We start from the raw sequence: 24058 nt of genomic DNA, 5'->3' as shown, positions 1-24058 counted from the left end.
GCCCTTTGAGACACTAGTGATTTAGGGCTATATAAGTAAACATTGATTGATTGATTGATTGATACATATACATGTATATATATATATACTGTATATATATGTATATATATATATATATATATATATATATATATATATATGCATCTATCCATTTTCTACCGTTTATCCCCTTCAGGGTCGCAGGGGGCGCTTGAGTCTATCTCAGCTGCATTCGGGCGGAAGGCGGGGCACACCCTGGACAAGTCGCCACCTCATCACAGGGCCAACACAGACAGACAACATTCACACTCACATTCACACACTAGGGCCTATTTAGCGTTGTCAATCAACCTATCCCCACGTGCATGTCTTTGGATGTGGGAGGAAGCGGGAGTACCCGGAGGGAACCCACGAGGGGCAGGGCACGCTGTAGCCTTACTCAAGATTGCGGCAAGGAGGCGGAGAATGTGGCGGAACGGAGAGGCGAGGCGTGCCGAGAGCAACGCCGCTGCAATCCAAATCAGGTGCGTGGCTCACACACTGGCTCACAATCTATGGATCTCCTCGCAGAGTATAAAAGGGGAGAAGGAGGAAAGATGAAGGAGGTGGAGTGTCCGCAGCAGATGCAGCGCTGGAGCGATCAAAGAGCGACAGAGAACAGCACACGAGAGACGACGGTGCGGCCGGCTGAAAGAGCGACCGAGGAGCGAGCAGCGGAGAGGAGCTGAAAGAGCGATCCGAGCTGCCGAAAAAAATGTTTTGAAAAATAAAGAGTCAAACCTGTGCTGAAAAGCGATGTCCTTTTTGGGTGGTCCACGCAACCCACACGACAACAGCAAGCAACTGTCACAATAATTTACATACATATATATATATATATATATATCAATATTTGGTTTACATGACATTTCTTTTTTTAGCAAAATATAATTGTAAAATATATATACGTGTGTGTGTATATATGTATATATATATATATATATATATATATATATATATATATATATATCAATTATATTTGGGTATATATATATTTTTTTTTTTAAATTTAATTTCATTTATTTATTTTTTCCTGAAGGAATCAATAAATTAATATCTATCTATCTATCCATCCATCCATCTATCTATCTATCTATCTATCTATCTATCTATCTATCTATCTATCTATCTATCTATCTATCTATCTATCTATCTATCTATCTATCTATCTATCTATCTATCTGTCTATGTATGTATACACACACACACACACACAAGAACAAAACAATATTTGGTTTGCGTGACATTTCTTTTTGTAGCAAAATATAATCGTAAAATATATATGTGTTTCTGTGTGTGTGTGTATATGTATATATATATATATATATATATATATATATATATATATATATATATATTATTTGGATATATATACATTATATTTTGATATATATATATATATGTATACATCAATTATATATATATAATTGATATATATACACACAGAACAAAACAATATTTAGTTTGCGTGACATTTCTTTTTTTTAAGCAAAATATAATTGAGTTGTGTGGCGTTCATTAGTGGTGCGTGTGCTGATTGGTGTGTTCACTAACCCTCGAAAGTTAGGGACACACCAGCACGTGGACGTTTACTGGTTCAGTTCGAAATTAAAGCCGCGCTGTTAACAAGTGAAACTTGGAAGGCTGTTCCACAATTATCTGTACGTATATAGAGGGAGCAGACAGAAACAAAAATTTAGACTCAAAATCGCGTTGATCTACTTTGCAGGGCCTAAAATCCTATTCCCCCCTGGCGTCGCTGAAGGCATCAGCATCAGCATCAGCGGTCGGGTCAGGTCGGTACTAAACTTGGTCACTTCGCTGTCGCTGACATTAGCTGAAGCTTCTGCTGGGGGAAAAGTCCGACTTGCTTGGTCCTGAACGTTTGCGGCCAACTTTTCAAAAATGTCCGAGGTGTCGTGGGCGCTCGACGCCGACAAGCAAGAGGCAAGCACCGGGCGGGTGCAGGTGAATTAGTTCGATGATGCTAACTAACGTGGCGGAGGGGCGCTAGCCAAAAGCTGGGCTCGCACTTTCGACATGGATGGAAAACTCATTAATGTCGACTTTAAATCAGCAACAAAAGTTGAACTGGCACTTTTGACACGCATGGACATACATTACTGACGACTATACACCAACAACAAAAGTTTAAACTGGCACTTTTGACACGCATGAAAACACATTAATGACGACTACAACTCTGCATCAAAAAGTTGGACTAGTACTTTCGACACGCGTGACATATTCATTAATGTTGACATTTCTTTTAGCAGTCGAAGTCAGCAAAGAAGATGAATCTGCTGAGCTTCAGTGACATCAATGGTAAGCCAGTCTGACACTTTAGGTCAGGGGTCACCAACCTTTTTGAAACCAAGAGCTACTTCTTGGGTACTGATTAATGCGAAGGGCTACCAGTTTGATACACACTTAAATACATTGCCAGAAATAGCCAATTTGCTCAATATACCTTTAATAAATACATCTATATATTAAAAAAAAGGGTATTTCTGTCTAACATTCCGTCGTACATTTTTTTTTCCTTTTACGGGAGGTTTTTTGTAGAGAATAAATGATGAAAAAAAACACTTAAATGGTTTAAAAGAGGAGAAAACACGAAAAAAATTACATTTTGAAACATAGTTTATCTTCAATTTCGACTCTTTAAAATTCAAAATTCATCCGAAAAAAATGAAGAGAAAAACTACCTATTTCGAATCTTTTTGGAAAAAATTAATAAAAATTTTTATGGAACGTCATTAGTAATTTTTCCTGATTAATTTTAGAATTTTAATGACTGGTTTTAAATAGGTTAAAATCCACTTTGAAATAAGATTTCAATTTGATTCTACAGCCATCCATCCATCCATCCATCCATCTTCTTCCGCTTATCCGAGGTCGGGTCGCGGGGGCAGCAGCCTAAGCAGGGAAGCCCAGACTTCCCTCTCCCCAGCCACTTCGTCTAGCTCTTCCCGGGGGATCCCGAGGCGTTCCCAGGCCAGCCGGGAGACATAGTCTTCCCAACGTGTCCTGGGTCTTCCCCGTGGCCTCCTACCGGTTGGACGTGCCCTAAACACCTCCCTAGGGAGGCGTTCGGGTGGCATCCTGACCAAATGCCCGAACCACCTCATCTGGCTCCTCTCGATGTGAAGGAGCAGCGGCTTTACTTTGAGTTCCTCCCGGATGGCAGAGCTTCTCACCCTATCTCTAAGGGAGAGCCCCGCCACACGGCGGAGGAAACTCATTTCGGCCGCTTGTACCCGTGATCTTATCCTTTCGGTCATGACCCAAAGCTCATGACCATAGGTGAGGATGAGAACGTAGATCGACCGGTAAATTGAGAGCCTTGCCTTCCGGCTCAGCTCCTTCTTCACCACAACAGATCGTACAACGTCCGCATTACTGAAGACGCCGCACCGATCCGCCTGTCGATCTCCCCATCCACTCTTCCCTCACTCGTGAACAAGACTCCTAGGTACTTGAACTCCTCCACTTGGGGCAGGGTCTCCTCCCCAACCCGGAGATGGCACTCCACCCTTTTCCGGGCGAGAACCATGGACTCGGATTTGGAGGTGCTGATTCTCATTCCGGCCGCTTCACACTCAGTTGCGAACCGATCCAGTGATTCTACAGATTTTCTACATTTGCCAGAGTATATTTTTTTAATTTTAATCATAAGTTTGAAGAAATATTTCACAAATATTCTTTGTCGAAAAAACAGAAGCTAAAATGGAGAATACAATTAAAATGTATTTATTATTCTTTACAATACAAAAAAAATACTTGATCATTGATTTAAATTGTCAGGAAAGAAAGGAATGAATTTAAAAGGTAAAAAAGTATATGTGTTTAAAAATCCTAAAATCATTTATAAGGTTGTATTTTTTCTCTAAAATTGTCTTTCTGAAAGTTATTAGAAGCAAAGTAAATAAATAAATTAATTTATTTAAACAAGTGAAGACCAAGTCCAGGGTTTCCCACACATTCATTTATTTGTGGCGGCCCGCCACGAAAGAATTACGGCCGCCACAAATTTAAAAATGTTTTTTTCTTTTTCGGCTTTTTACTCGCTTGACCGCTCATAAAAGCAATGGGACTCTGTCTGTGAATGGAGCTGGTAGTTACATATTATATAAATATGTAAATATTATATAAATATGTACATAAAGTGTTGTAATTATATTCCAACTCCGCGTTCTTCTTGGTCATCGCCGCCGCTGTAACCCCCCCCCCACCCCGACCACACCACCACAAATAGATGCCTGACCTGTGGGAAACACTGAAGTCTTTAAAATATTTTCTTGGATTTTCAAATTCTATTTGAGTTTTGTCTCCCTTCGAATTAAAAATGTCAAGCAAAGCGAGACCAGCTTGCTAGTAAAAAAATACATTTTTAAAAATAGAGGCAGCTCACTGGTAAGTGCTGCTATTTGAGCTATTTTTAGAACAGGCCAGCGGGCGACTCATCGGGTGCGCGCGGGCAACGCGTTGGTGAACCCTGCTTTAGGTTTACCCAGCACCCGTGGTTTATACGTGTGTTGATTGTGGCTGTGCAGGAAACATGAAGTTCGACACCGGAAAACAAAATGGAAAGCATGAAGAAGACCAAGTCGACATGGCTGAGGTGTCCCTGCTCAACAAAATGATCCACCGATGTCTGGTGAACAATAGGAACGAAGTGGAGGTCCTGCAGAGGGACCCCACCTCCCCGCTGTTCTCCGTCAAGACCTTCGAGGAGCTTCGCCTGTGAGTCCAGTTCAGTCCGCACTAACTCACCTGTGACCGTTCTGTCAAACCGTACAAAAAGATGAAATCTCTAGCCCCTAACCAGGAGCGTAGCACAAAATTCTTGCACCCCCGATACACAAGAATCCTGAAGGGCCCCCCAATGTCCCTGCCCTATACACACTTTAAAGGCCTACTGAAATTATATTTTCTTATTTAAACGGGGATAGCAGGTCCATTCTATGTGTCATACTTGATCATTTCGCGATATTGCCATATTTTTGTAGAGAACATCGACGATAAAGTTCGCAACTTTTGGTCGCTAATAAAAAAGTTTGCCTGTACCGGAAGTAGCAGACGATGTGCGCGTGATGTCCCGGGTTGTGGAGCTCCTCACATCCTCACATCGTTTACAGTCATGGCCACCAGCAGCGAGAGCGATTCGGACCGAGAAAGCGACAATTTCCCCATTAATTTGAGCGAGGATGAAAGATTTGTGGATGAGGATAGTGAGAGTGAAGGAATAGGAAAAATAGGCGAGGGCAGTGAGAGCAATTCAGATGTTATTAGACACATTTACTAGGATAATTCTGGAAAATCCCTTATCTGCTTATTGTGTTACTAGTGTTTTAGGGAGATTATATAGTACCTGAAAGTCGGAGGGTTGGGGTCACGGGTTTGGTGACCGCCAGTGTCTCCGGTAGGAGGAGGTAATAGTCCGCAGCTGCAGGAGGACACAAGCTCCGCTCATAACTACAGTAAGAGCCGACTTATTACCACAATTTTCTCACCAAAGCCTGCCGGTTGACATGTGGTCAGAATCCATGTTCGCTTGACCGCTCTGTTCCATAGTAAAGCTTCACCATCGGGAATTTTAAACAAGGAAACACCGGCTGTGTTTGTGTGGCTAAAGGCTAAAATCTTCCCACCTCCATCTTTCTACTTTGACTTCTCCATTATTAATTAAACAAATTGCAAAAGATTCAGCAACCCAAATGTTCAGAATACTGTGTAATTATGCGATTAAAGCAGACTACTTATAGCTTGGACCGAGCTGGAAAAAAATGTCCGCTACAACCGGTGACGTCAAACGCACGCGTCATCATACCGTGACGTTTTCAACACGACACTTCGCGGGAAATTTTAAATTGCAATTTAGTAAACTAAAAATGCCGTATTGGCATGTGTTGCAATGTTAATATTTCATCATTGATATATAAACTATTAGACTGCGTGGTCGGTAGTAGTGGGTTTCAGTAGGCCTTTAAATCAGGCCTGGGCAATTATTTTGACTCAGGGGCTACATTTAGAGAAGAAAATGTGTCTGGGGGCCGGTATATCTATTTTTAGGGACACTAATACAAAACCTCACAATAATGTCTGCTTGAATGCTAAAAAGGTAATGACAAACCGCCTTAAAAAAACGTAATGGAATTTTACGTTTCTATGAAGGATAAAACACTGAATATCGACAAAATAGTAATTTCACACCCCCTTTCGGTCAACATATTTTACAATCAAGTGAAACGCAACAAAAATGCAACAAACAGTGGAATATGAACGCGAAGGGTACAAAATAAACCCCACCTACAGTCTGATATATCTGATACATCACTAAGCTTTGGAACTTTGGTGTGAAAATCTCCTTCCGCGTCTGTGGAAACGCTCCCCGCCCACACTGCTTGGTGCCTTGTTTGAGCTGCTGTGTTGTAGCTTACCACAGTAACTAATTAGATGACCAAAGTAACTGGTATATTATCCAAAAGCACGGATTCCAACCATTGAAATACTTTGTATAGTTTAAGGCTTACGGTCATTTGAAAACATGACTGCACATCATAATGGCAGCTACACTTTCCATCTTAGAGATCTGCAAAAAATATTTGGGAATGTCCGGCGGGCCAGATTGAAAATCTTAACTGGCCGCATGTGGCCCCCGGGCCTTAATTTGCCCAGGTCTGCTTTAAATGTTTACACAAGGGTTGCACACTGAAATATCAAAGCACATTTAAATATTTTTACATTTCCAAAACCAATACATTTTATAGTTTTTTGTTTTTTTTTACCCTTTAGGGCAGGGGTAGGGAACCTATGGCTCTAGAGCCAGATGTGGCTCTTTTGATGACTGCACCTGGCTCTCACATAAATTTTAGCTGACATTGCTTAACACGATAAGTAATGAATAAATCCGCTGGTAATCACAGTATCAAAAATAACGTTCAAAATATAAAAAATTCTCATGCATTTTCATCCATCCATCCGGTTTCTACCGCACCTGTTCAAGAAGTCACATTAATGGTAAGAAGTATTTTATTTACTTTTGGCTAGCCTCAGAATACAAATGTTATTAAAAAGAATAAGAGACTTTTTATACTCTAAAAATGTTGGTCTTTCTTAAAAATGCACGCATATAGTTGTATTCAGTGTTAAAAAAAATAAATAAAAAAAAGTTGTATGGCTCTCACGGAAATACTTTTTAAAATATTTGGCTTGTATGGCTCTCTCAGCCAAAAAGGTTCCCGACCCCTGCTTTAGGGGTTCCCTCACGTTTTGTCCTGAGAACCTGGAAGGGTTTCAGTCATAAAATTGTTAAAAGTAAGTCATCTATTATTATTGTTTTTGTTATTATTCAATGATCAAATCTCCAGATTAACTTCAGGTCTACCTGGCAGTGCAAAGTTATTGTTTTAATGTTTTATGCCTTTTTGACAAAGAAAACAATCAAACTTTATTTATCCATCCATCCATTTTCTACCGCTTGTCCCTTTTAGGGGAGCGGGGGGTCGCTGGAGCCTATCTCAGCTGCATTCGGGCGGGAGGCAGGGTACACCCTGGACAAGTCGCCACCTCATCGCAGAAACTTTATTTATAAAAATGAATAAAATAAATAATCTATTATTATTGTTTTTGTTAATATTCAACGCTTAAATCACCAGATTAACTTCAGGTCAACCAGCCAGTATAAAGTTATTGTTTTAATATGTTATGCCCTTTTTGTCAAAAAAAAAACCCAATCAAACTTTATTTACAAAAATATAAAAAATAAATCATCTATTATTATTGTTTTTGTTATTATTCAACGCTCAAATCTCCAGATTAACTTCAAGTCAACCTGCCAGTATAAAGTTATTGTTTTAATGTTTTATGACCTTTTTGTCAAAAAAAAACTATCAAACTTTATTTACAAAAATGTAAAAAATAAATCATCTATTATTATTGTTTTTGTTATTATTCAACGCTCAAATCTCCAGATTAACTTCAGGTCAACCTGCCAGTATAAAGTTATTTCTTTAATGTTTTATGCCCTTTTTGTCAAAGAAAACCATCAAACTTTATTTTTAAAGCGCTATTGGTACATTTTTTTTCTCATTTCTGAATTGTAAATGTGTCATTAAGGGCCAGTCACTACTCCTGGTTCATGTTGCTTCTTCAGTCAGCTCGCTTTCTGATTGGCTGTTGTCTTTCAAAGTCTGACCTCTGTGTTGACCACTCACATTGGGATTCTTCTTGTCAAACAATAGGGGTGTCCAAAAAGTTGATTGGCAATTCTTAATCGATACAAAAAATTATAAATGTATTTTTGATCAAAAATCTGTCCTGTCCAGCCACTCAGGCAAATCATGTTGTTGATGTAGATCAGGGGTTCCCACTACGTCAATGGTGTGTCAGCCAAGCATTGAAAAAATAGACCTAAAAATAGACCTAAGAATAAGCGATCATCAAGCTTCACCGAGACATCACTTTCGTCACTTGATTGACGTTCACGGCACCCGAAGGTCTTCTGAGATAACCCTGTTAAGAAAAAATGACCGACAGGAAGGCGAGAAACACTTTAAATTTCAACAGACTCGTGGCCGTACCTGCCATCAAAACTCTAAAGACCGACCGCACAGTTCCTGTCTTCACAAAAAAAGCGCTGCTTCATCCTGCCTGCGCGAACAAAATAAGCTTCTCAGAAAGCTGGTATACACAAGCGAGCAAACTACGGAGTTTGCTGCCAATGTGTTTCTTGTAAAGTGTATCAAAAGGAGTATGGAAGCTGGACAAATAAGATGGCAAAAACCAACCACTTGTATGTGGTATTGAACAGAAAGGAGTATTTTTTTTCTCCCTCCATTCATAAATGCTGACGTTATCAGCACTACTGTCTGATTCCAATCAATGAGGATGGACCACTCGCCTGTGTATCGGTTGGGGACAGCTCTACGCTGCTGATCCGACTCCACTTGGGATGGTTTCCTTTGGACGGGACTCTCGCTGCTGTCTTGGATCCGCTTTGAACTGAACTCTCGCGGCTGTGTTGGATCCACTATGGATTGAACTTTCACAGTATCATGTTAGACCCGCTCGACATCCATTGCTTTTGAGGGGGGTTGCCCACATATGTAGTCCTCTCCAAGGTTCTCATAGTCATCATTGTCACTGACGTCCCACTGGGTGTGAGTTTTCCTTGCCCTTATGTGGGTTCTTCCAAGGATGTCGTAGTGGTTGTGCAACCCTTCGAGACACTTGTGATTTAGGGCTATATAACTAAACATTGATTGATTGATTGAATGAATGCAAGTCATCAGAATCAGGTAAGACACCAACTGATATTCTTGTCTTCATGAAAGAAAGTAATCTATATGTGTTAAACATACTTGTATTATCCGTAAACACCTTTAACTTGTTAACAAAAAGATCTATTTCGTAAATAAATGTAAAATATATATATATGAATGAGGTAGATCCCCTCCACTTGGTCAATTGAAAAGTAACTTGTCTGCAGAAAAAGTGTGGGCACCCCTGATGTAGATGATCGTAACATACAGATTTAGAATAGGATAGAGTAGAAAGTACTTTATTGATTCCTGAGGGAAATTCAGCACCACAGTTCTCTCACAATAGACAATAATAATAATAAATAATATTTAATATATGAATAATATAAATATATTCTACATTTAAGTGCAGTCAAGAAGGACAAATGCATTATATACTATACTATATGCATTATACAGTCTGATGGCTGTCTGTATGAAGGACCTCCTGTGTCGTTCCGTGTTGCATTTTGGGAGTCTGAGCCTTCCACTGAACGTGCTCATTCTCTCCGCAAGGTCCGAGTGTAGTGGGTGGGAGGTGTTGTCCATAATGGCTAGGAGTTTTGCTAGACTTCTTCTCTCTGACACCATCGCCAGAGAGTCCAGCTCCACTCCCACCACGTTACTCGCCTTCTCTACCAGCTTGTCCAGTCTGTTTGCGTCCCTCGCTCTCAGCTCGCTTCCCCAGCAGGCCACAGCATACAAGAAGGCGCCCGCCACCACCGACTCGTAGAACATCTTCAACATCTTTGTACAGACGTTGAAGGATCCTAGCCTCCTGAAGAAATAGAGGCGGCTCTGTCCCTTCTTGTAGAGGGCCTTCATCGTGTTTTGACCAATTTACTTGTTGTCCATGTGTACACCGAGGTATTTATAATCCTCAACCATATCCACATCCACCCCCTGATGGAAACAGGGGTCGCCGAAGTACTCCTCCTCCTTCCCAGGTCCACAACCAGTTCCTTGGTCTTCGTCACTTTCTCAATACACCCCACTATTACAGAGTCATCAGAAAACTTCTGAAGGTGGCAGGACTCTGATTGATAGTGGAAATTGGTAGTGTAGACGGTGAAGAGGAAGGGGGAGAGGACTGTGCCCTGCGGGTCCCCAGTGTTGCCGACCAGCCTGTCAGACACACAGTCCTGCAGTCGCACATACTGTGGTCTGTCAGTCAGGTAATCTACAACCCAGGACACCAAGGGGGCCTTCACCTGCATTGTCTCCAACTTCACACCCAGTAGCCCAGGCCGTATGGTATCGAAAGCACTGGAGAAGTCAAAAAACATGACCCTCACACTGCTCGCAGGCTTGTCCAGGTGGGTGTGGGCTGGGTTTAGCAGGTAGAGGACTGGTAGGCGAATTGGAGTGGGTCCAGGTGGGGCTTGACTGTAGGCCGGAGTTGTTCCAGGACCAACCTCTCCATGGTCTTCATGATATGGGAGGTTAGAGCCACCGGCCTGTAGTTCTTCGACGTGCTGGGTCGCGTGCACTTAGGGATTGGGACTATGCTTGAGGTTTTCCACAGTGTAGGGATTTTCTGCAGCCAAAGGCTCATGTTGAAGTTAAAGAAGATTACTTTAGAAAAGAGAAGAGTGGGACACTTTTTGCCTATTTGTATTTGACGTTATTAAATATTTGGGGTAGCATTTTGTTAACGGTAAACTTCTCAGAGTTATCTATTTTATGAAAAATGTAGTTCATCAGAACTGGCATCCAATCTTATGAAAGTGTTGATTTTGAACTGAGAATCCAATCGTTACCCCCAAGAATCCAATTGAATCGTGTGGTCCCCAAAGATTCACACCCTTATTTAACATCCAGCTACCGTATTAGCTACAATTGGCGGCTTTGACCATTTCTTAGCAGATTGTGGTGTAAAAAAGACCAATCTACCAAGATTATCTTTAATAGCCAAATCTGGGTTTTTCCCAACATTGACATAAACATCATTATTTATTCAACATTCATGGTCCATAATTGAAAGTGAGACAATTTTTGGTTTTTAAGTGTTTCTCTCTCTTCTTCCCCACGGCCATTTATAGGAAACCAGAGCTGTTGGAGGGGGTCTACCAGATGGGCTTCAACCGGCCTTCCCGTATTCAGGAGAAGGCTCTGCCTATGATGCTGGCACAGCCGTACGTCCATTCTTGTTGTTTTGAAAACCAGCTGCTCATAAGCAAAAACTGGACTCATATCTTGAGCTGGAGCCTATCCCATATCACTAATAATTCAATATAATAATTCAAAAAATTATGATATGCAACGTTGTCAAAATAAATGGGTTGTACTTCTATAGCGCTTTTCTACCTTCAAGGTACTCAAAGGGCTTTGACACTACTTCCACATTTACCCATTCACACACACATTCACGGAGGGAGCTGCCATGCAAGGCGCCAACCAGCACCCATCAGGAGCAAGGGTGAAGTGTCTTGCTCAGGACACAACGGACTTGACAAAGTTGGTACTAGGTGGGATTTGAACCAGGGACCCTCGGGTTGCGCACGGCCACTCTTCCACTGCGCCACGCCGTCCCTAATATGCACAACAGAGCTATAAATAGACTATTTATCTCCCAATGGGAAAATGCTGTTGGGGTACAGATTTTACTTCTAGTAACAAAAGTAAAACATAAACAATGAAAAGCTAAAACAGCAATATGACCACTATCTACACAATATTTGCACATGCATACAGTACATATGCAGGGCTCGATTAACCATGGCAACCGCGGCAAGTGCCACGACCACCCTTGTCATTTGCCGTAATGCCATAAAAAATTTACCAACATCGGCGGCAAGAACATACCCTTGACTTTTTCCTTGTTAATGGACAAGGGATGTAACAATAAACAGTCCAATAATTTCCAATAACATTTCTAGACGGTTAGTAACACCGTCTAATTTGTTAATTACCCAAAAAACGTCATTTATTAATGCATTTTAGGCACGCGCATGCGCACTACCGTTGTTTGGCTTGATGATCATGGCGGACTAACTCCGGAGATTTCCCCTCGGCGTAAACACAGCCAAGCGCTTGGTATGACGTCATTTTCGCTCGCTTCCCAGCGCGCCGTAAAGAGCACACTGCTGTTTATAGATGGAGACATTAGTGGACCATATCGGAGACAGACACACTTGTCCCCACTAGGGGTGGGCAATATCGCAAATTTGGGTATCGATACCGATCCGATCCAATATCGGCCAGTATCGCCGATACCGGAAGTGTCGTCATCTGGGCTTCGGGGTATCGATACTTTTGAAAAACACATTTTTTCTTTTGCCTTTATTAATTGATTATGATAATAATACAACACAGGACAACGATTTAAGTAAAAAAATTAAATATTTATTACAAAAGTAATATCAATAGCAATAAAGTAATGCAAATAAGGCGCAAACAACTACTGAACCTGGCTTGTTGCCTCAAAACACACAAACACTTAAGGTAAATAACAAAACTCTAGTTATTGAACAAAGTTGTAAACATGAACACAAAACAAAAGAACTGAGAAATTCAAATAAAAAAGTAATAATATCAATTACAATAAAGTAGGTAGTGCAAATAAGGTGAAAACAAATACTGAACTTGGCTAGTCGCCTCACAACACACAAGAACTTAAGTAAAAAAGAAAACACTAGTTATTAAACAGTTGTAAAAATGAACACAAAACAAAAGAACTGAGAAATTCTTATCGTTATTTTAGTGCAATAAAAGACTTTACAGTTTACAACCAAGACATTAAGTCACACTGGAAACGCACGCGTGTGTGCGTGTTCGAGTGAACCTCGGAGCGAATTCTATTGATGTGTGTGCTCGAACGCACCAAGCGTCATGTTAATTGTATTTATTTTATTTTATTTTGGGTTGAAGATGAATTTTTAAAGTGTTTTTAAATCTTGTTCGCGACCCATCACTAGGGAGGAGGGTGGAGTGGAGTGGTGAGGAGCGCTGCGCTCAAAATCGAAGTGATTCGCTTAATTTGGTGAAGCCTGCTGGTTGACATTTGGTCTGGATTCATGTTCGCTTGATCGCGCTCTGATCCATAGTAAATTTTCACCTCCGGGAATTTTAAACAACGAATCACTGTGTGTTTGTGTGGCTAAAGGCTAAAGCTTCCCAACTCCATCTTTCTACTGTGACTTCTCCAATATTAATTGAACAAATCGCAAAAGATTCAGCAACACAGATCTCCAAAATACTGTGTAATTATGCCGTTAAAGCAGACACCTTTTAGCTGTGTGTGTGCGCGTAGCGCTCATACTTCCTAAAAACCCGCGACGTCTTGCGTACACGTCATTACGCGACATTTTCAAGATGAAACTCCCGGGAAATTTAAAATTGTAATTTAGTAAACTAAAAAGGCCGTATTGGCATGTGTTGCAATGTTAATATTTCATCATTGATATATAAACTATCAGACTGCGTGGTCGGTAGTAGTGTGTTTCGGTAGGCCTTTAATGTTTTATTGTTTATAGTAGAGGCTTCACGGTGGCAGAGGGGTTAGTGCGTCTGCCTCACAATACGAAGTTCCTGCAGTCCTGGATTCAAATCCAGGCTCGGGATCTTTCTGTGTGGAGTTTGCATGTTCTCCCCGTGAATGCGTGGGTTCCCTCCGGGTACTCCGGCTTCCTCCCACTTCCAAAGACATGCACCTGGGGATAGGTTGATTGGCAACACTAAATTGGCCCTAGTGTGTGAATGTGAGTGTGAATGTTGTCTGTATATCTGTGTTGGCCCTGCGATGAGGTGGCGACTTGTCCAGGGTGTACCCTGCCTTCCGCCCGATTGTAGCTGAGATAGGCGCCAGAGCCCCCCGTGACCCCAAAAGGGAATAAGCGGTAGGAAATGGATGGATGTTTATAGTAGAGATGATCGGATAGGCAATTATATCATCCGCAACGGCATCACCAAAGTCGTCATCCACCCAAACCAACATTTTATCAGAACCGCAACCGCCCGCCACCCGCCCGGTGAAATACATCAAAGGTCGGACACCTTTACCACTCACAGAGCTATTTAAACCCGTTTCACAGAGTAATGAAGACAATGGGAGCCGCTAACGTTCTCGCGAATATCCAATGGCGTTCATCCTGATGACAAGAATATGGCCGTGCTCTGAAGCCATTGCCTTTGACACCTTCAACAACATGTACAAACCGATTGTTAGTCCGGCAACATGTTGTGTGCAGCTTCCGCAATCACACGTACAAGATTGAAAGGCATACTGGGTGATACAGAGTACACTGATGGTTGTGATATAAACAACTTTAACACTTACTAATATGCGCCACGCTGTGAAGCCACACAAAACAAGATTGACAAACACATTTCGGGAGAACATCCTCACAGTAACGCAACACAACAAATACACAGAATCCTTTGTATCCGTGACTCTTGCTGAATATATTTTACACCCCCGTGCCCCCAACCCCGCCCACTTTACCGACGCACGGGCGGGGTGGGGGGGTGGTGGTTGCTGCTAGCGGGGTGTATAAAATAGTCAGGACGTGTCATGGATACAAAGGATTCCGGGAATTTGTTGTGTTTCGTTTATGTTGTGTTACTGGGAAGATGTCCTCCCAAAATGTGTATGTCAATCTTGTTTGGTGTGGCTTCACAGCGTGGCTCATATTACTAAGAGTGTTAAAATTGTTTATATCACAACCATTAGTGTACTCTGTGTCACCCAGTATGCCTTGCAGTCATGTGCGTGTTGCTGCGGAAGCCACACAAAGCATGTTGCCGGACTGACAAGCAGATCGTATATGCTGTAGAAGGCGACAAATACAATGTCTTCATAGCACTCCCTAATACTTATTAACCGGGTGACTGCCGGAAGTCATTCTAGAGAATATTAGCGTCTCTTATTGTCTTCTTCGCTTTGTGACACGGGTCTTAAATGGCTATTTGAATGGTAAAGGATACCGATCCCAGAACCATGTATGTCAAATATTTCCGGATGGTTCAACCGCCACCCGCCCGAATCTAATTAAAATACATTTTTTCGTCATGTCACCCGCCCGACCCGCGGTCTCATCCGCGGACACCGCGGATGAGACCGCAAACCACGCATCTCTAGTGTATAGTGAATTCCTATACAACATATTTCTGCTCAAACTCTTTGCATGTAAATATAAATGTACATAACTTAAAACAACAATAATAATAAAAACTATCAAAATGTAAAAATTAGACAAAGGCATCCTATTATTAGCGAATACAAAATATATATATTTGTAACATCTTTTAGTGTGGCTGTTTTTTTCCAGAAGCTTTGAAATTGTTCAAAGCTCAGTTTGCGCTTGATCAGAATGATGGGAAAGAAGAAAAAAAAAACTTTTCTCTATTCTTTTTTTTCCAGACCTCAGAATCTCATCGCCCAGTCGCAGTCTGGTACGGGAAAAACTGCAGCCTTTGCCCTGGCCATGCTCAGCCACGTCAACCCCGCACACAAGTGGGTTCAGGTAGGCCATGTGACCTGCCGCTTGGGACAGGTACACAAGTAGGGCAGCTATCGGTGCCTCATTCAGGTGCTAAATGAAAGCAGTGGCATGGACAAAGGCACACAAAGTCAACCTTAACACGCCAACTGCAGTCTTAAGATCAAACATGCGAGCAGGATGCATTCACAAACCTCAGAATTCGGAAAATGAAATCACAACACAAGTGTGGCGGAGGGTTTGGTAAGATGACCACTGGAGAAAGGACGGCAAGCAGAATTTGTTTTTGTTTTTTTAAACCGACTGTGTCAAGACCCTAAATATTAACAAAACACTTCTAGCTTTCACAACAAAAGCTTTGCAAAATATTGGTCTCAGAAAGATTGCTTACGTAAACAAGTTTTCGTGCACATTCCCTGTGTCCTGTAGGGGTGTGACAATACAATATATTGGGTTCATGAGAACAAGATGAGATCTAAAAAAAAAACATAAAGGCGAATTGCACTTTTTTTTGTGAATCTTGCCTATCGTTCACAATTATGAAAGACAAGACGACGGATATATTTTTTAGTGCCAAATAACTCTTAAATAAAGCAAATGTGATGTCCTCTATTCCGCCCATAAAGCTCTTAAAAACATCCAAAAAGGGCCAACAATACTCCATTTACATTTGGTGACTTGATTATTAACAAGTATTAGTGATATTGTTATTATAAGCGCTATCGTAGACAAACTATAGCAGCGCCGTGATCACAGAGAGGTAACGAGCATGTGTGGCTATGTTGACATCATCGGCTGGTGAGCTGATTTCTCGCCTTTGAGCTCTTGAAAGTTTATTCTAGATCATTAATAATGCCTCTCACCTGTTAAGTAGAAGGACGAGGACATAATCCAACAAGATGGTCAACTTTGACATCTAATTTACACCCGGTAATAGCGCGAAAGACGCTTGGTCTGCACTTTGTTCTACCCCTTTTTCTTCGCGAGGATTATGAGTCATTCTTCATCTAAACGGGAATTTATCAACATCCTAGCAGTCGCCATCCCAGTGACAGCAGACATTGTACAGTAATTGATGTTTTCTTATGTTTGTTGGCTCTCATGAACTCTGCTTAAAAAGAGCAAAATACGTAAATCATGTTTTAATGAATGGGCCTGTTACTACATTATATATACTTGCAGTGTGTGTATATTGTACATATTACATATTATTATGAAGGTGTCTGTTACTACATTATATATATACTTGCAGTGTGTATATTCTACATATTATTAAGTTGTCTGTTACTGCATTATATATGTACTTGCAGTGTTTATATAAAACATATTACATATTATGAATGTTCCTGTTACTACATTATATATACTTGCAGTGTGTATATTGTACATATTACATATTATAATGAAGGTGTCTGTTACTACATTATATATATACTTGCAGTGTGTATATTGTAAATATTAAATGTTGTTATGAAGGTTTCTGTTATAACATTATATATATACTTGGAGTTTATATAAAACCTATTACATATTATTATGAAGGTGTCTGTTACTACATTATATATACATCTACTTGAAGTGTTTATATAAAACATATTTCTTATTGTTATGAAGGTGTCTGTTACTACATTATATACAGTGTATACTTGCACTGTGTATACTGTAAATATTAAATGTTATGAAGGTTTCTGTTACTACATTTTATATATACTTGCAGTGTGTATATTGTACATATTAGATATTGTTATGAAGGGGTCGGTTACTAAATTATATACAGTGTATACTTGCAGTGTGTACATAAAAAATATTACATTATGTTATGAAGGTGTCTGTTATTACATTATACATTGTATATACTTAGTGTGTATATTGTGAATATTACATATTGTTATGAAGGTGTCTGTTACTACATTATATATATATATATATATATATATACTTGCAGTGTGTATCTTGTACATATTACATATTGTTATGAAAGTGTCGGTTACTACATTATAAATTTAAATATATTTACAATTGCAATGTGTATATTGTACATATTACATGTATACTTACAGCGTGTATATAAAACATTTATAGGAAGAGTAGAGCGTCTCTCTTAACATTGTAAGCGGACTTTTGAGCGCATTTATTTAATGGTTGGAATGCATATAAAAATGCGTGTGCTATTCTTACATAAGGATTGTGAATGGGAGGCAACATTTAAAAAAAAAAAAAAATGTGCAATTCCCTTTTTAAATAGGGGCACCGAGTGGGGTCAATTCCAAGGGCCCCTAACTGGCAAGTGTTAGGGGCCAGGAGTGGTTAATGTGTTCCAGAATTCCAGACAGCTTCCCTGCTTCTAAGACAACTACTATGACTATGATTATACTGGCTGGGTCCCTCATGAATGCAAGTGCACTTTAAAATTCATGAGCTGTATAATGACAAATTGTAAAAGTTGAAATAAAGTAAATGTAATCAAATGTCTTTTTTGAGGAGCTTTGCTGGGTCAGGTGTATGTTTGAACGATTCCACTGTATTGTTTTATCTGTAAGCTGTTCAGTGGGTTCTTGTTGACGGGGTAAGCAATCCTCTGTCGCTCCCGGTTGGACGTGCGTGCAAAGCACTCAAAGTGCTGTTCCAATCTACGCTCCTATGCTTCTGATTATTAATTTGAAAAAAAAAAACATCTGACTGCGTTCTGCCCGCCAGACCGTTTTAATCTGGCGAGATATCTTGATACCACTACTGCTGATTTTGTTTCCTAGATTTTATTCCATGTTGTTAAATATTTTTATTTACAATAGTGAAGTATTTAAATTACCGTTTTTCCCGAATTATAAGGCGCACTGCCGATGAGCGGGTATAGCTAGGTCTTTTTTCATACAATACGCGCACCGGATTATAAGGCGCACTATAGGAAACATATTGTATATATTTTTTAATGTATAAGGCTTCCTTGTGGTCTACATAACATGTAATGGTGTTTCTTTGGTCAAAATGTTGCATAGATTGTTTTACAGATCATCTTCAAGCCGCTTTCTGACAGTCGCTTCAGGATGCACCGTTTTGTTACGTGGCTCACCTTCGACAGCGTCTTCTCCCCATCATCTTTGTTGTAGCGGTGTAGCGTGGAAGGACGGGAGTTGGAAGAAGTGTCAAAAGATGAAGCTAACTGTTTTAATGACATTCAGATTTTACTTCAATCAATAACGGAGCAGCATGTCCTCCTCCGTGGCTCACTAGTGCAACAACACCGCCGGAAATGTCTCCCGTGAAGAACCGTCCGACCAGAACTCTCTAATACCTAAAGTTCCTTGGGTGAATAATGTAAACTCACTACACGGGTATGTTTTAGCGTTTTCATTGCGAGTCTACTGACAGATATAAGTAAGAACTTTACACTACTTTATATTAGAAATAGACACAACGGAGGATGAATGTCCCGTAACAAGAAGATAGAGGGGAAAAAAGAAGCTTATCGACAACGGTGTCGGTATGGACTACAAAGGCAGATCTGTGCAAATTTTCAGGACTTATGCAGTTCCAAACACAGATCAGCAGGTACCAGAAGGTAAGGAAAGTTGCTTTTGCATATGTAAAAGGACTCTTTCCTCCGGGTTCCACTGACCACAAAAGATAGACATGACGGCGAGCAATTTTGTGACTTCGCTTTATTAATTCATTAAGCTTCAATCTTTTGTCGGGTCGCTTTTCAGCTCCGCCTCCAGTTGCTCACTCTTCCACTTGCTTTTCAGCCGTACGTCGTCTGCCTCTTTCTCTCGGTCGCTCTCTCGCTTTGCATGCGCTGGTTTTCCGCCTCCTTCTGCCCCGTCCTCCCCTGCTGCTGCCCATTCATACAGTGACAGGGGATTACAGAATTGTGCCCAGCTGAGCGATCCACGCATCCATTTCGGAACCGGTCCTGGCACGCCCCGCCTCGCTTCCGGTCTGCCAGCCACGCCTCCTCACAGCATAATATTGCGAAACAAAACGCCAAATAATGTCTTACCTTATACACACACACCATAAAAATACTTGTATGTTGAAGCACTGTACAATCCATCAAGCAGTACGGCTTCGTAGCTTACCAAAGTCCTACTGAAACATTTTAATAAATTTTTGAGCGCCGTGTGTAATGTTCTATATTTTCCATGGAACATGGAAAATGTTGGTGTTGTTGACTTGAGTCATATTGCAGTCTACACAAATCTTTGATGTGTGACTGCCATATTGCAGTCAACAGTTATATTTTATGTGTGACTACCATCTACTGGTCACACTTCTTATCACACCATGTAACAAATAAAATTGCTTCGAGGTCTGTAAGCACAACCAGAATTATTCCATACATTAGGCTCACCGGGTCTTAAGGTGCACTGTCGAGTTTTGAGAAAATTTGAAGGATTTTAAGTGCGGCTTATAGTCCAGAAAATACATTACTATTTTAAAGGCCTACTGAAATGAGATTTTCTTATTTAGACGGGGATAGGAGGTCCATTCTATGTGTCATACTTGTTCATTTCGCAATATTGCCATATTGTTGCTGAAAGGATTTAGTAGAGAACATCGACCATAAAGTTCGCAACTTTTGGTCACTAATAGAAAAGCCCTGCCTTTACCGGAAGTATGTGCGCGTGACGTCACGAGTTGCAGGGCTCCACACATATTCACATTGTTTTTAATTGGAGCCACCAGCAGTAAAAGCAATTCGGACCGAGAATGCGACAATTTCCCCATTAATTTGAGCGAGGATGAAAGATTTGTGAATTAGGATGTTGATAGAGAAGGACGAGAAGAAAAAAAAAAAGCGAGGGCTCCAGGCGGCGGCAGTGTGAGCGTTTCAGATGTAATTAGACACATTTACTAGGATAATTCTGGAAGATCCCTCATCTGCTTATTGTTTAATAGTGTTTTAGTGAGATTTTAAAGATTGTAAAGACATACCTCGAGGTCGGGTGGCTACGGTGAACACAAAGTGTCTCAGAGAGAAGCCGAGGAGCGAAGCTCACAGCTGCCTTTTAAACAGCTGCTGCAGGACGACGAATAATCCAATGATTTTTTTCCGTTAAGATATATATCACAATTTCCCCATCCAAAAACATGCTGGTTGACGTAGAGAAAACATGTTCGCTTGACCGCTCTGTGTTAAAGCTTCACAACAAACAAAGAAACACCGGCTGTGTCTCGGTGCAGAAGACAGCTGCGATCCACCGCTTTCCACCAACAGCATTGTTCTTAATGGTCTCCAGTATTAAATGAACCAATTGCAAAAGATTCAGCAACACAGATGTCCAAAATACTGTGTAATTATGCGGTTAAAGCAGACGACTTTTAGCCGCGAGTGGTGCAGTTGCTAATATTTCCCGACAGTCCGTGACGTCACGCGTACGCGTCATTATTCCGCGAAGTTTTCAACAAACTTGCGGGAAATTTAAAACTGCAATTTAGTAAACTAAAAAGGCTGTATTGGCATGTGTTGCAATGTTAATATTTCATCATTGATATATAAACTAGCAGACTGCGTGGTCGGTAGTAGTGGGTTTCAGTAGGCCTTTAAATAACATATCACCATTTTTTTTACAGAAAATATTTAGATTTGGTTTTTAATCACCAGAATTCTTAACATTGCTTTAAAAGGTCCGATTTGGCCACAGTATCAGTTAACGAGACCCATCCCTCCCTCACTTCTTGATAGTGCTCACCAAAGTTGTATTCTCCGCTTTTCAGGCTCTTTGTGTCGCGCCGACGTTCGAGCTGGCCGTGCAGATCGGTCAGGTGATCGAGCAGATGGGCAAACGCTACCCCGACATAAAGCTGGCGTACGGTATCCAGAGAAACCGAGGTAAGAAAGGTCACCGCCGCACTGCCAGCTGACGAATCGCCCAAGCGACTGCCTTTCCGCCCAGCGAACCGAGGCAGTAAGTTGCAGGAGCAGATCGTGGTGGGAACGCCGGGCACCGTCCTGGACTGGTGCACCAAGCTGAAGTTAATCGAGCCCAAAAAGATCAGCATGTTTGTGCTGGACGAGGCAGACGTGATGATCAACACGCAGGGTCATCGCGACCAGAGCTTCCGCATCCACAGGTACAAGAAGTATCCATATAAGTAAACATGTACATCAAACTAATAATAAACACCTTTTAGTTTTCCATAACCTTTATCGTCAAAACCCCTCTCTATGAGCTTTTAAAATGTTGCTATGGCAACCCAGCTGAGTCATGCGTGCTGCACCTGCCGAGCCTTCTTTGCAATGACATCAGGAAGGATATTGCATTTTTTAGCGATGCACAACACGTTTGGCAACCACATGCAAACAAAGGGCAATTTTCGGCCAAAAGACCCTGCCGAAACCTGGTGTTGTGATGACATTAGGAGGAAGTGCGTCTGCAGTGTGGACGCCCTTTAATATATCCGCGAAAGAACAACCGACGGCCATCTGGCAATATTGAGGTGGGGATTATCTTGGAAAACGTTCTGAAGAGGTTTCATTGCCTGAAATCCAATCGCCATTCTGGTTTCTTGAACGTCGCACATCCTGGAGCATGTTGACTCAGTCAGTGATGCAATTAAGTATATTGTTGTAATACCAGTTGTATATACAGTACATGCCAAAACCTTCTCATTCAATGGGTTTTCTGTATTTTCATGACTATTTATGTTACATCAAAACTATGAATGAACACATGTGGAGTTATGTACTTAAAGGGGAACATTATCACCAGACCTATGTAAGCGTCAATATATACCTTGGTGGTGCAGAAAAAAGACCATATATTTTTTTAACCGATTTCCGAACTCTAAATGGGTGAATTTTGGCGAATTAAACGCCTTTCTGTTTATCGCTCTGGAAGGGATGACGTCAGAATGTGACGTCGCCGAGATAATACAGCCGCCATTTTCATTTTCAACCCATTGTAAACATTGGGTCTCAGCTCTGTTATTTTCGTTTTTTCGACTATTTTTTGGAACCTTGGAGACATCATGCCTCGTCAGTGTGTTGTCGGAGAGTGTAACAACACTAACAGGGAGGGATTCAAGTTGCACCACTGGCCCGAAGATGCGAAAGTGTCTGCCGCCAGACCCCCATTGAATGTACCAAAGTGGCTCCACATTTTACCGGCGATGACAGACATGACACAGAGATGTATGGATAACCTACAGATGCATTTGCAATGATAAAGTCAACGAAATCACAAAGGTGAGTTTTGTTGATGTTGACTTATGTGCTAATCAGACATATTTGGTCGCGGCGTGACTGCCAGTTAATCGATGCTAACATGCTACGCTAATTGACGCTAACATGTTATTTACCGGCCGTGCTAAAGCAGACATGGCACAGAGATGTATGGATAACCTGCAGATGCATTTGCAACTATATTACATTTCCTTCCACCCACATTTAATGCGAAAAAAACACTTCCCAATCGACAGATTTAAGTTGCTCCAGTGTCAAGAGATGCGAAAGTCCTGATCGTTTGGTCCGCACATTTTACCGGCGATGCTAACGCAGCTATTCGGCCATGCTATGGCTATGAATAGCGTCAATAACTATTCGCTCAATAGCTTCAGTTTTTCTTCAATACTTTCATACTCCAACCATCCGTTTCAATACATGCATAATCTGTTGAATCGCTTAAGCTGCTGAAATCCGAGTCTGAATCCGTGTAATGTCGCTATATCTTGCTGTGCTATTCGCCATTGTTTGTTTACATTGGCAGCACTGTATGACGTCACAGGGGAATAGTGGCATCGCAAATAGCGAAAATCAAACACTTTAAAGCTTTTTTTAGGGATATTCGGCGACCGGTAAAATTTTGAAAAAAAATTCAAAAAATACAACATGCCACTGGGAACTGATTTTTATTGTTTTTAACCCTTTTGAAATTGTGATAATGTTCCCCTTTAACAAAAAAAGGTGAATTAACTGAAAACATGTTTTATCTTCTAGATAAGTGTCTTCAAAAAACCCTTTGCTATGATTACCGTATTTTTCAAAGTATAAGTTGCACCTGCCGAAAATGCATAATAAAGAAGGGAAAAAACATATAAGTCGCACTGGAGTATAAGTCGCATTTTTCGGGGAAATTTATTTGATAAAACCCACCACCAAGAATAGACATGTGAAAGGCAATTTAAATTAAAGAATAGTGAACAACAGGCTGAGTAAGTGTACATTATATGACGCGTAAATAACCAACTGAATTGATTAACGTGGACCCCGACTTAAACAAGTTCAAAAACTTATTCGGGTGTTACCATTTAGTGGTCAATTGTACGGAATATGTACTGAACTGTGCAATTTACTAA

The 24058-nt window shown here is 40.9% G+C and overlaps 1 protein-coding gene across 4 annotated transcripts in view; it reads left to right on the top strand.

The window, feature by feature from the left end:
- Window positions 1-1548: 1548 nt before the first annotated feature.
- ddx19a (DEAD-box helicase 19a) overlaps window positions 1549-24058 on the top strand; it is a 32829-nt gene continuing 10319 nt past the window's right edge. The window contains exons 1-8 of one of the 4 annotated variants that reach the window (XM_061902853.1): window positions 1549-1679; window positions 1748-1814; window positions 2295-2343; window positions 4575-4764; window positions 11366-11458; window positions 15685-15787; window positions 21479-21593; window positions 21658-21835. In XM_061902853.1, the coding sequence (XP_061758837.1) occupies window positions 2313-2343; window positions 4575-4764; window positions 11366-11458; window positions 15685-15787; window positions 21479-21593; window positions 21658-21835 (710 nt within the window). In that variant the 5' untranslated portion in view covers window positions 1549-1679; window positions 1748-1814; window positions 2295-2312. The other 3 variants (XM_061902852.1, XM_061902851.1, XM_061902850.1) reach the window with 3 other exon arrangements.

This window comes from Nerophis ophidion, linkage group LG06 (genome assembly GCF_033978795.1).
Source record: "Nerophis ophidion isolate RoL-2023_Sa linkage group LG06, RoL_Noph_v1.0, whole genome shotgun sequence".
Lineage (NCBI taxonomy): Eukaryota > Metazoa > Chordata > Actinopteri > Syngnathiformes > Syngnathidae > Nerophis > Nerophis ophidion.
Note: the sequence above shows the minus strand (reverse complement) of the source record. Positions and strands in the feature narration are given on the sequence as shown.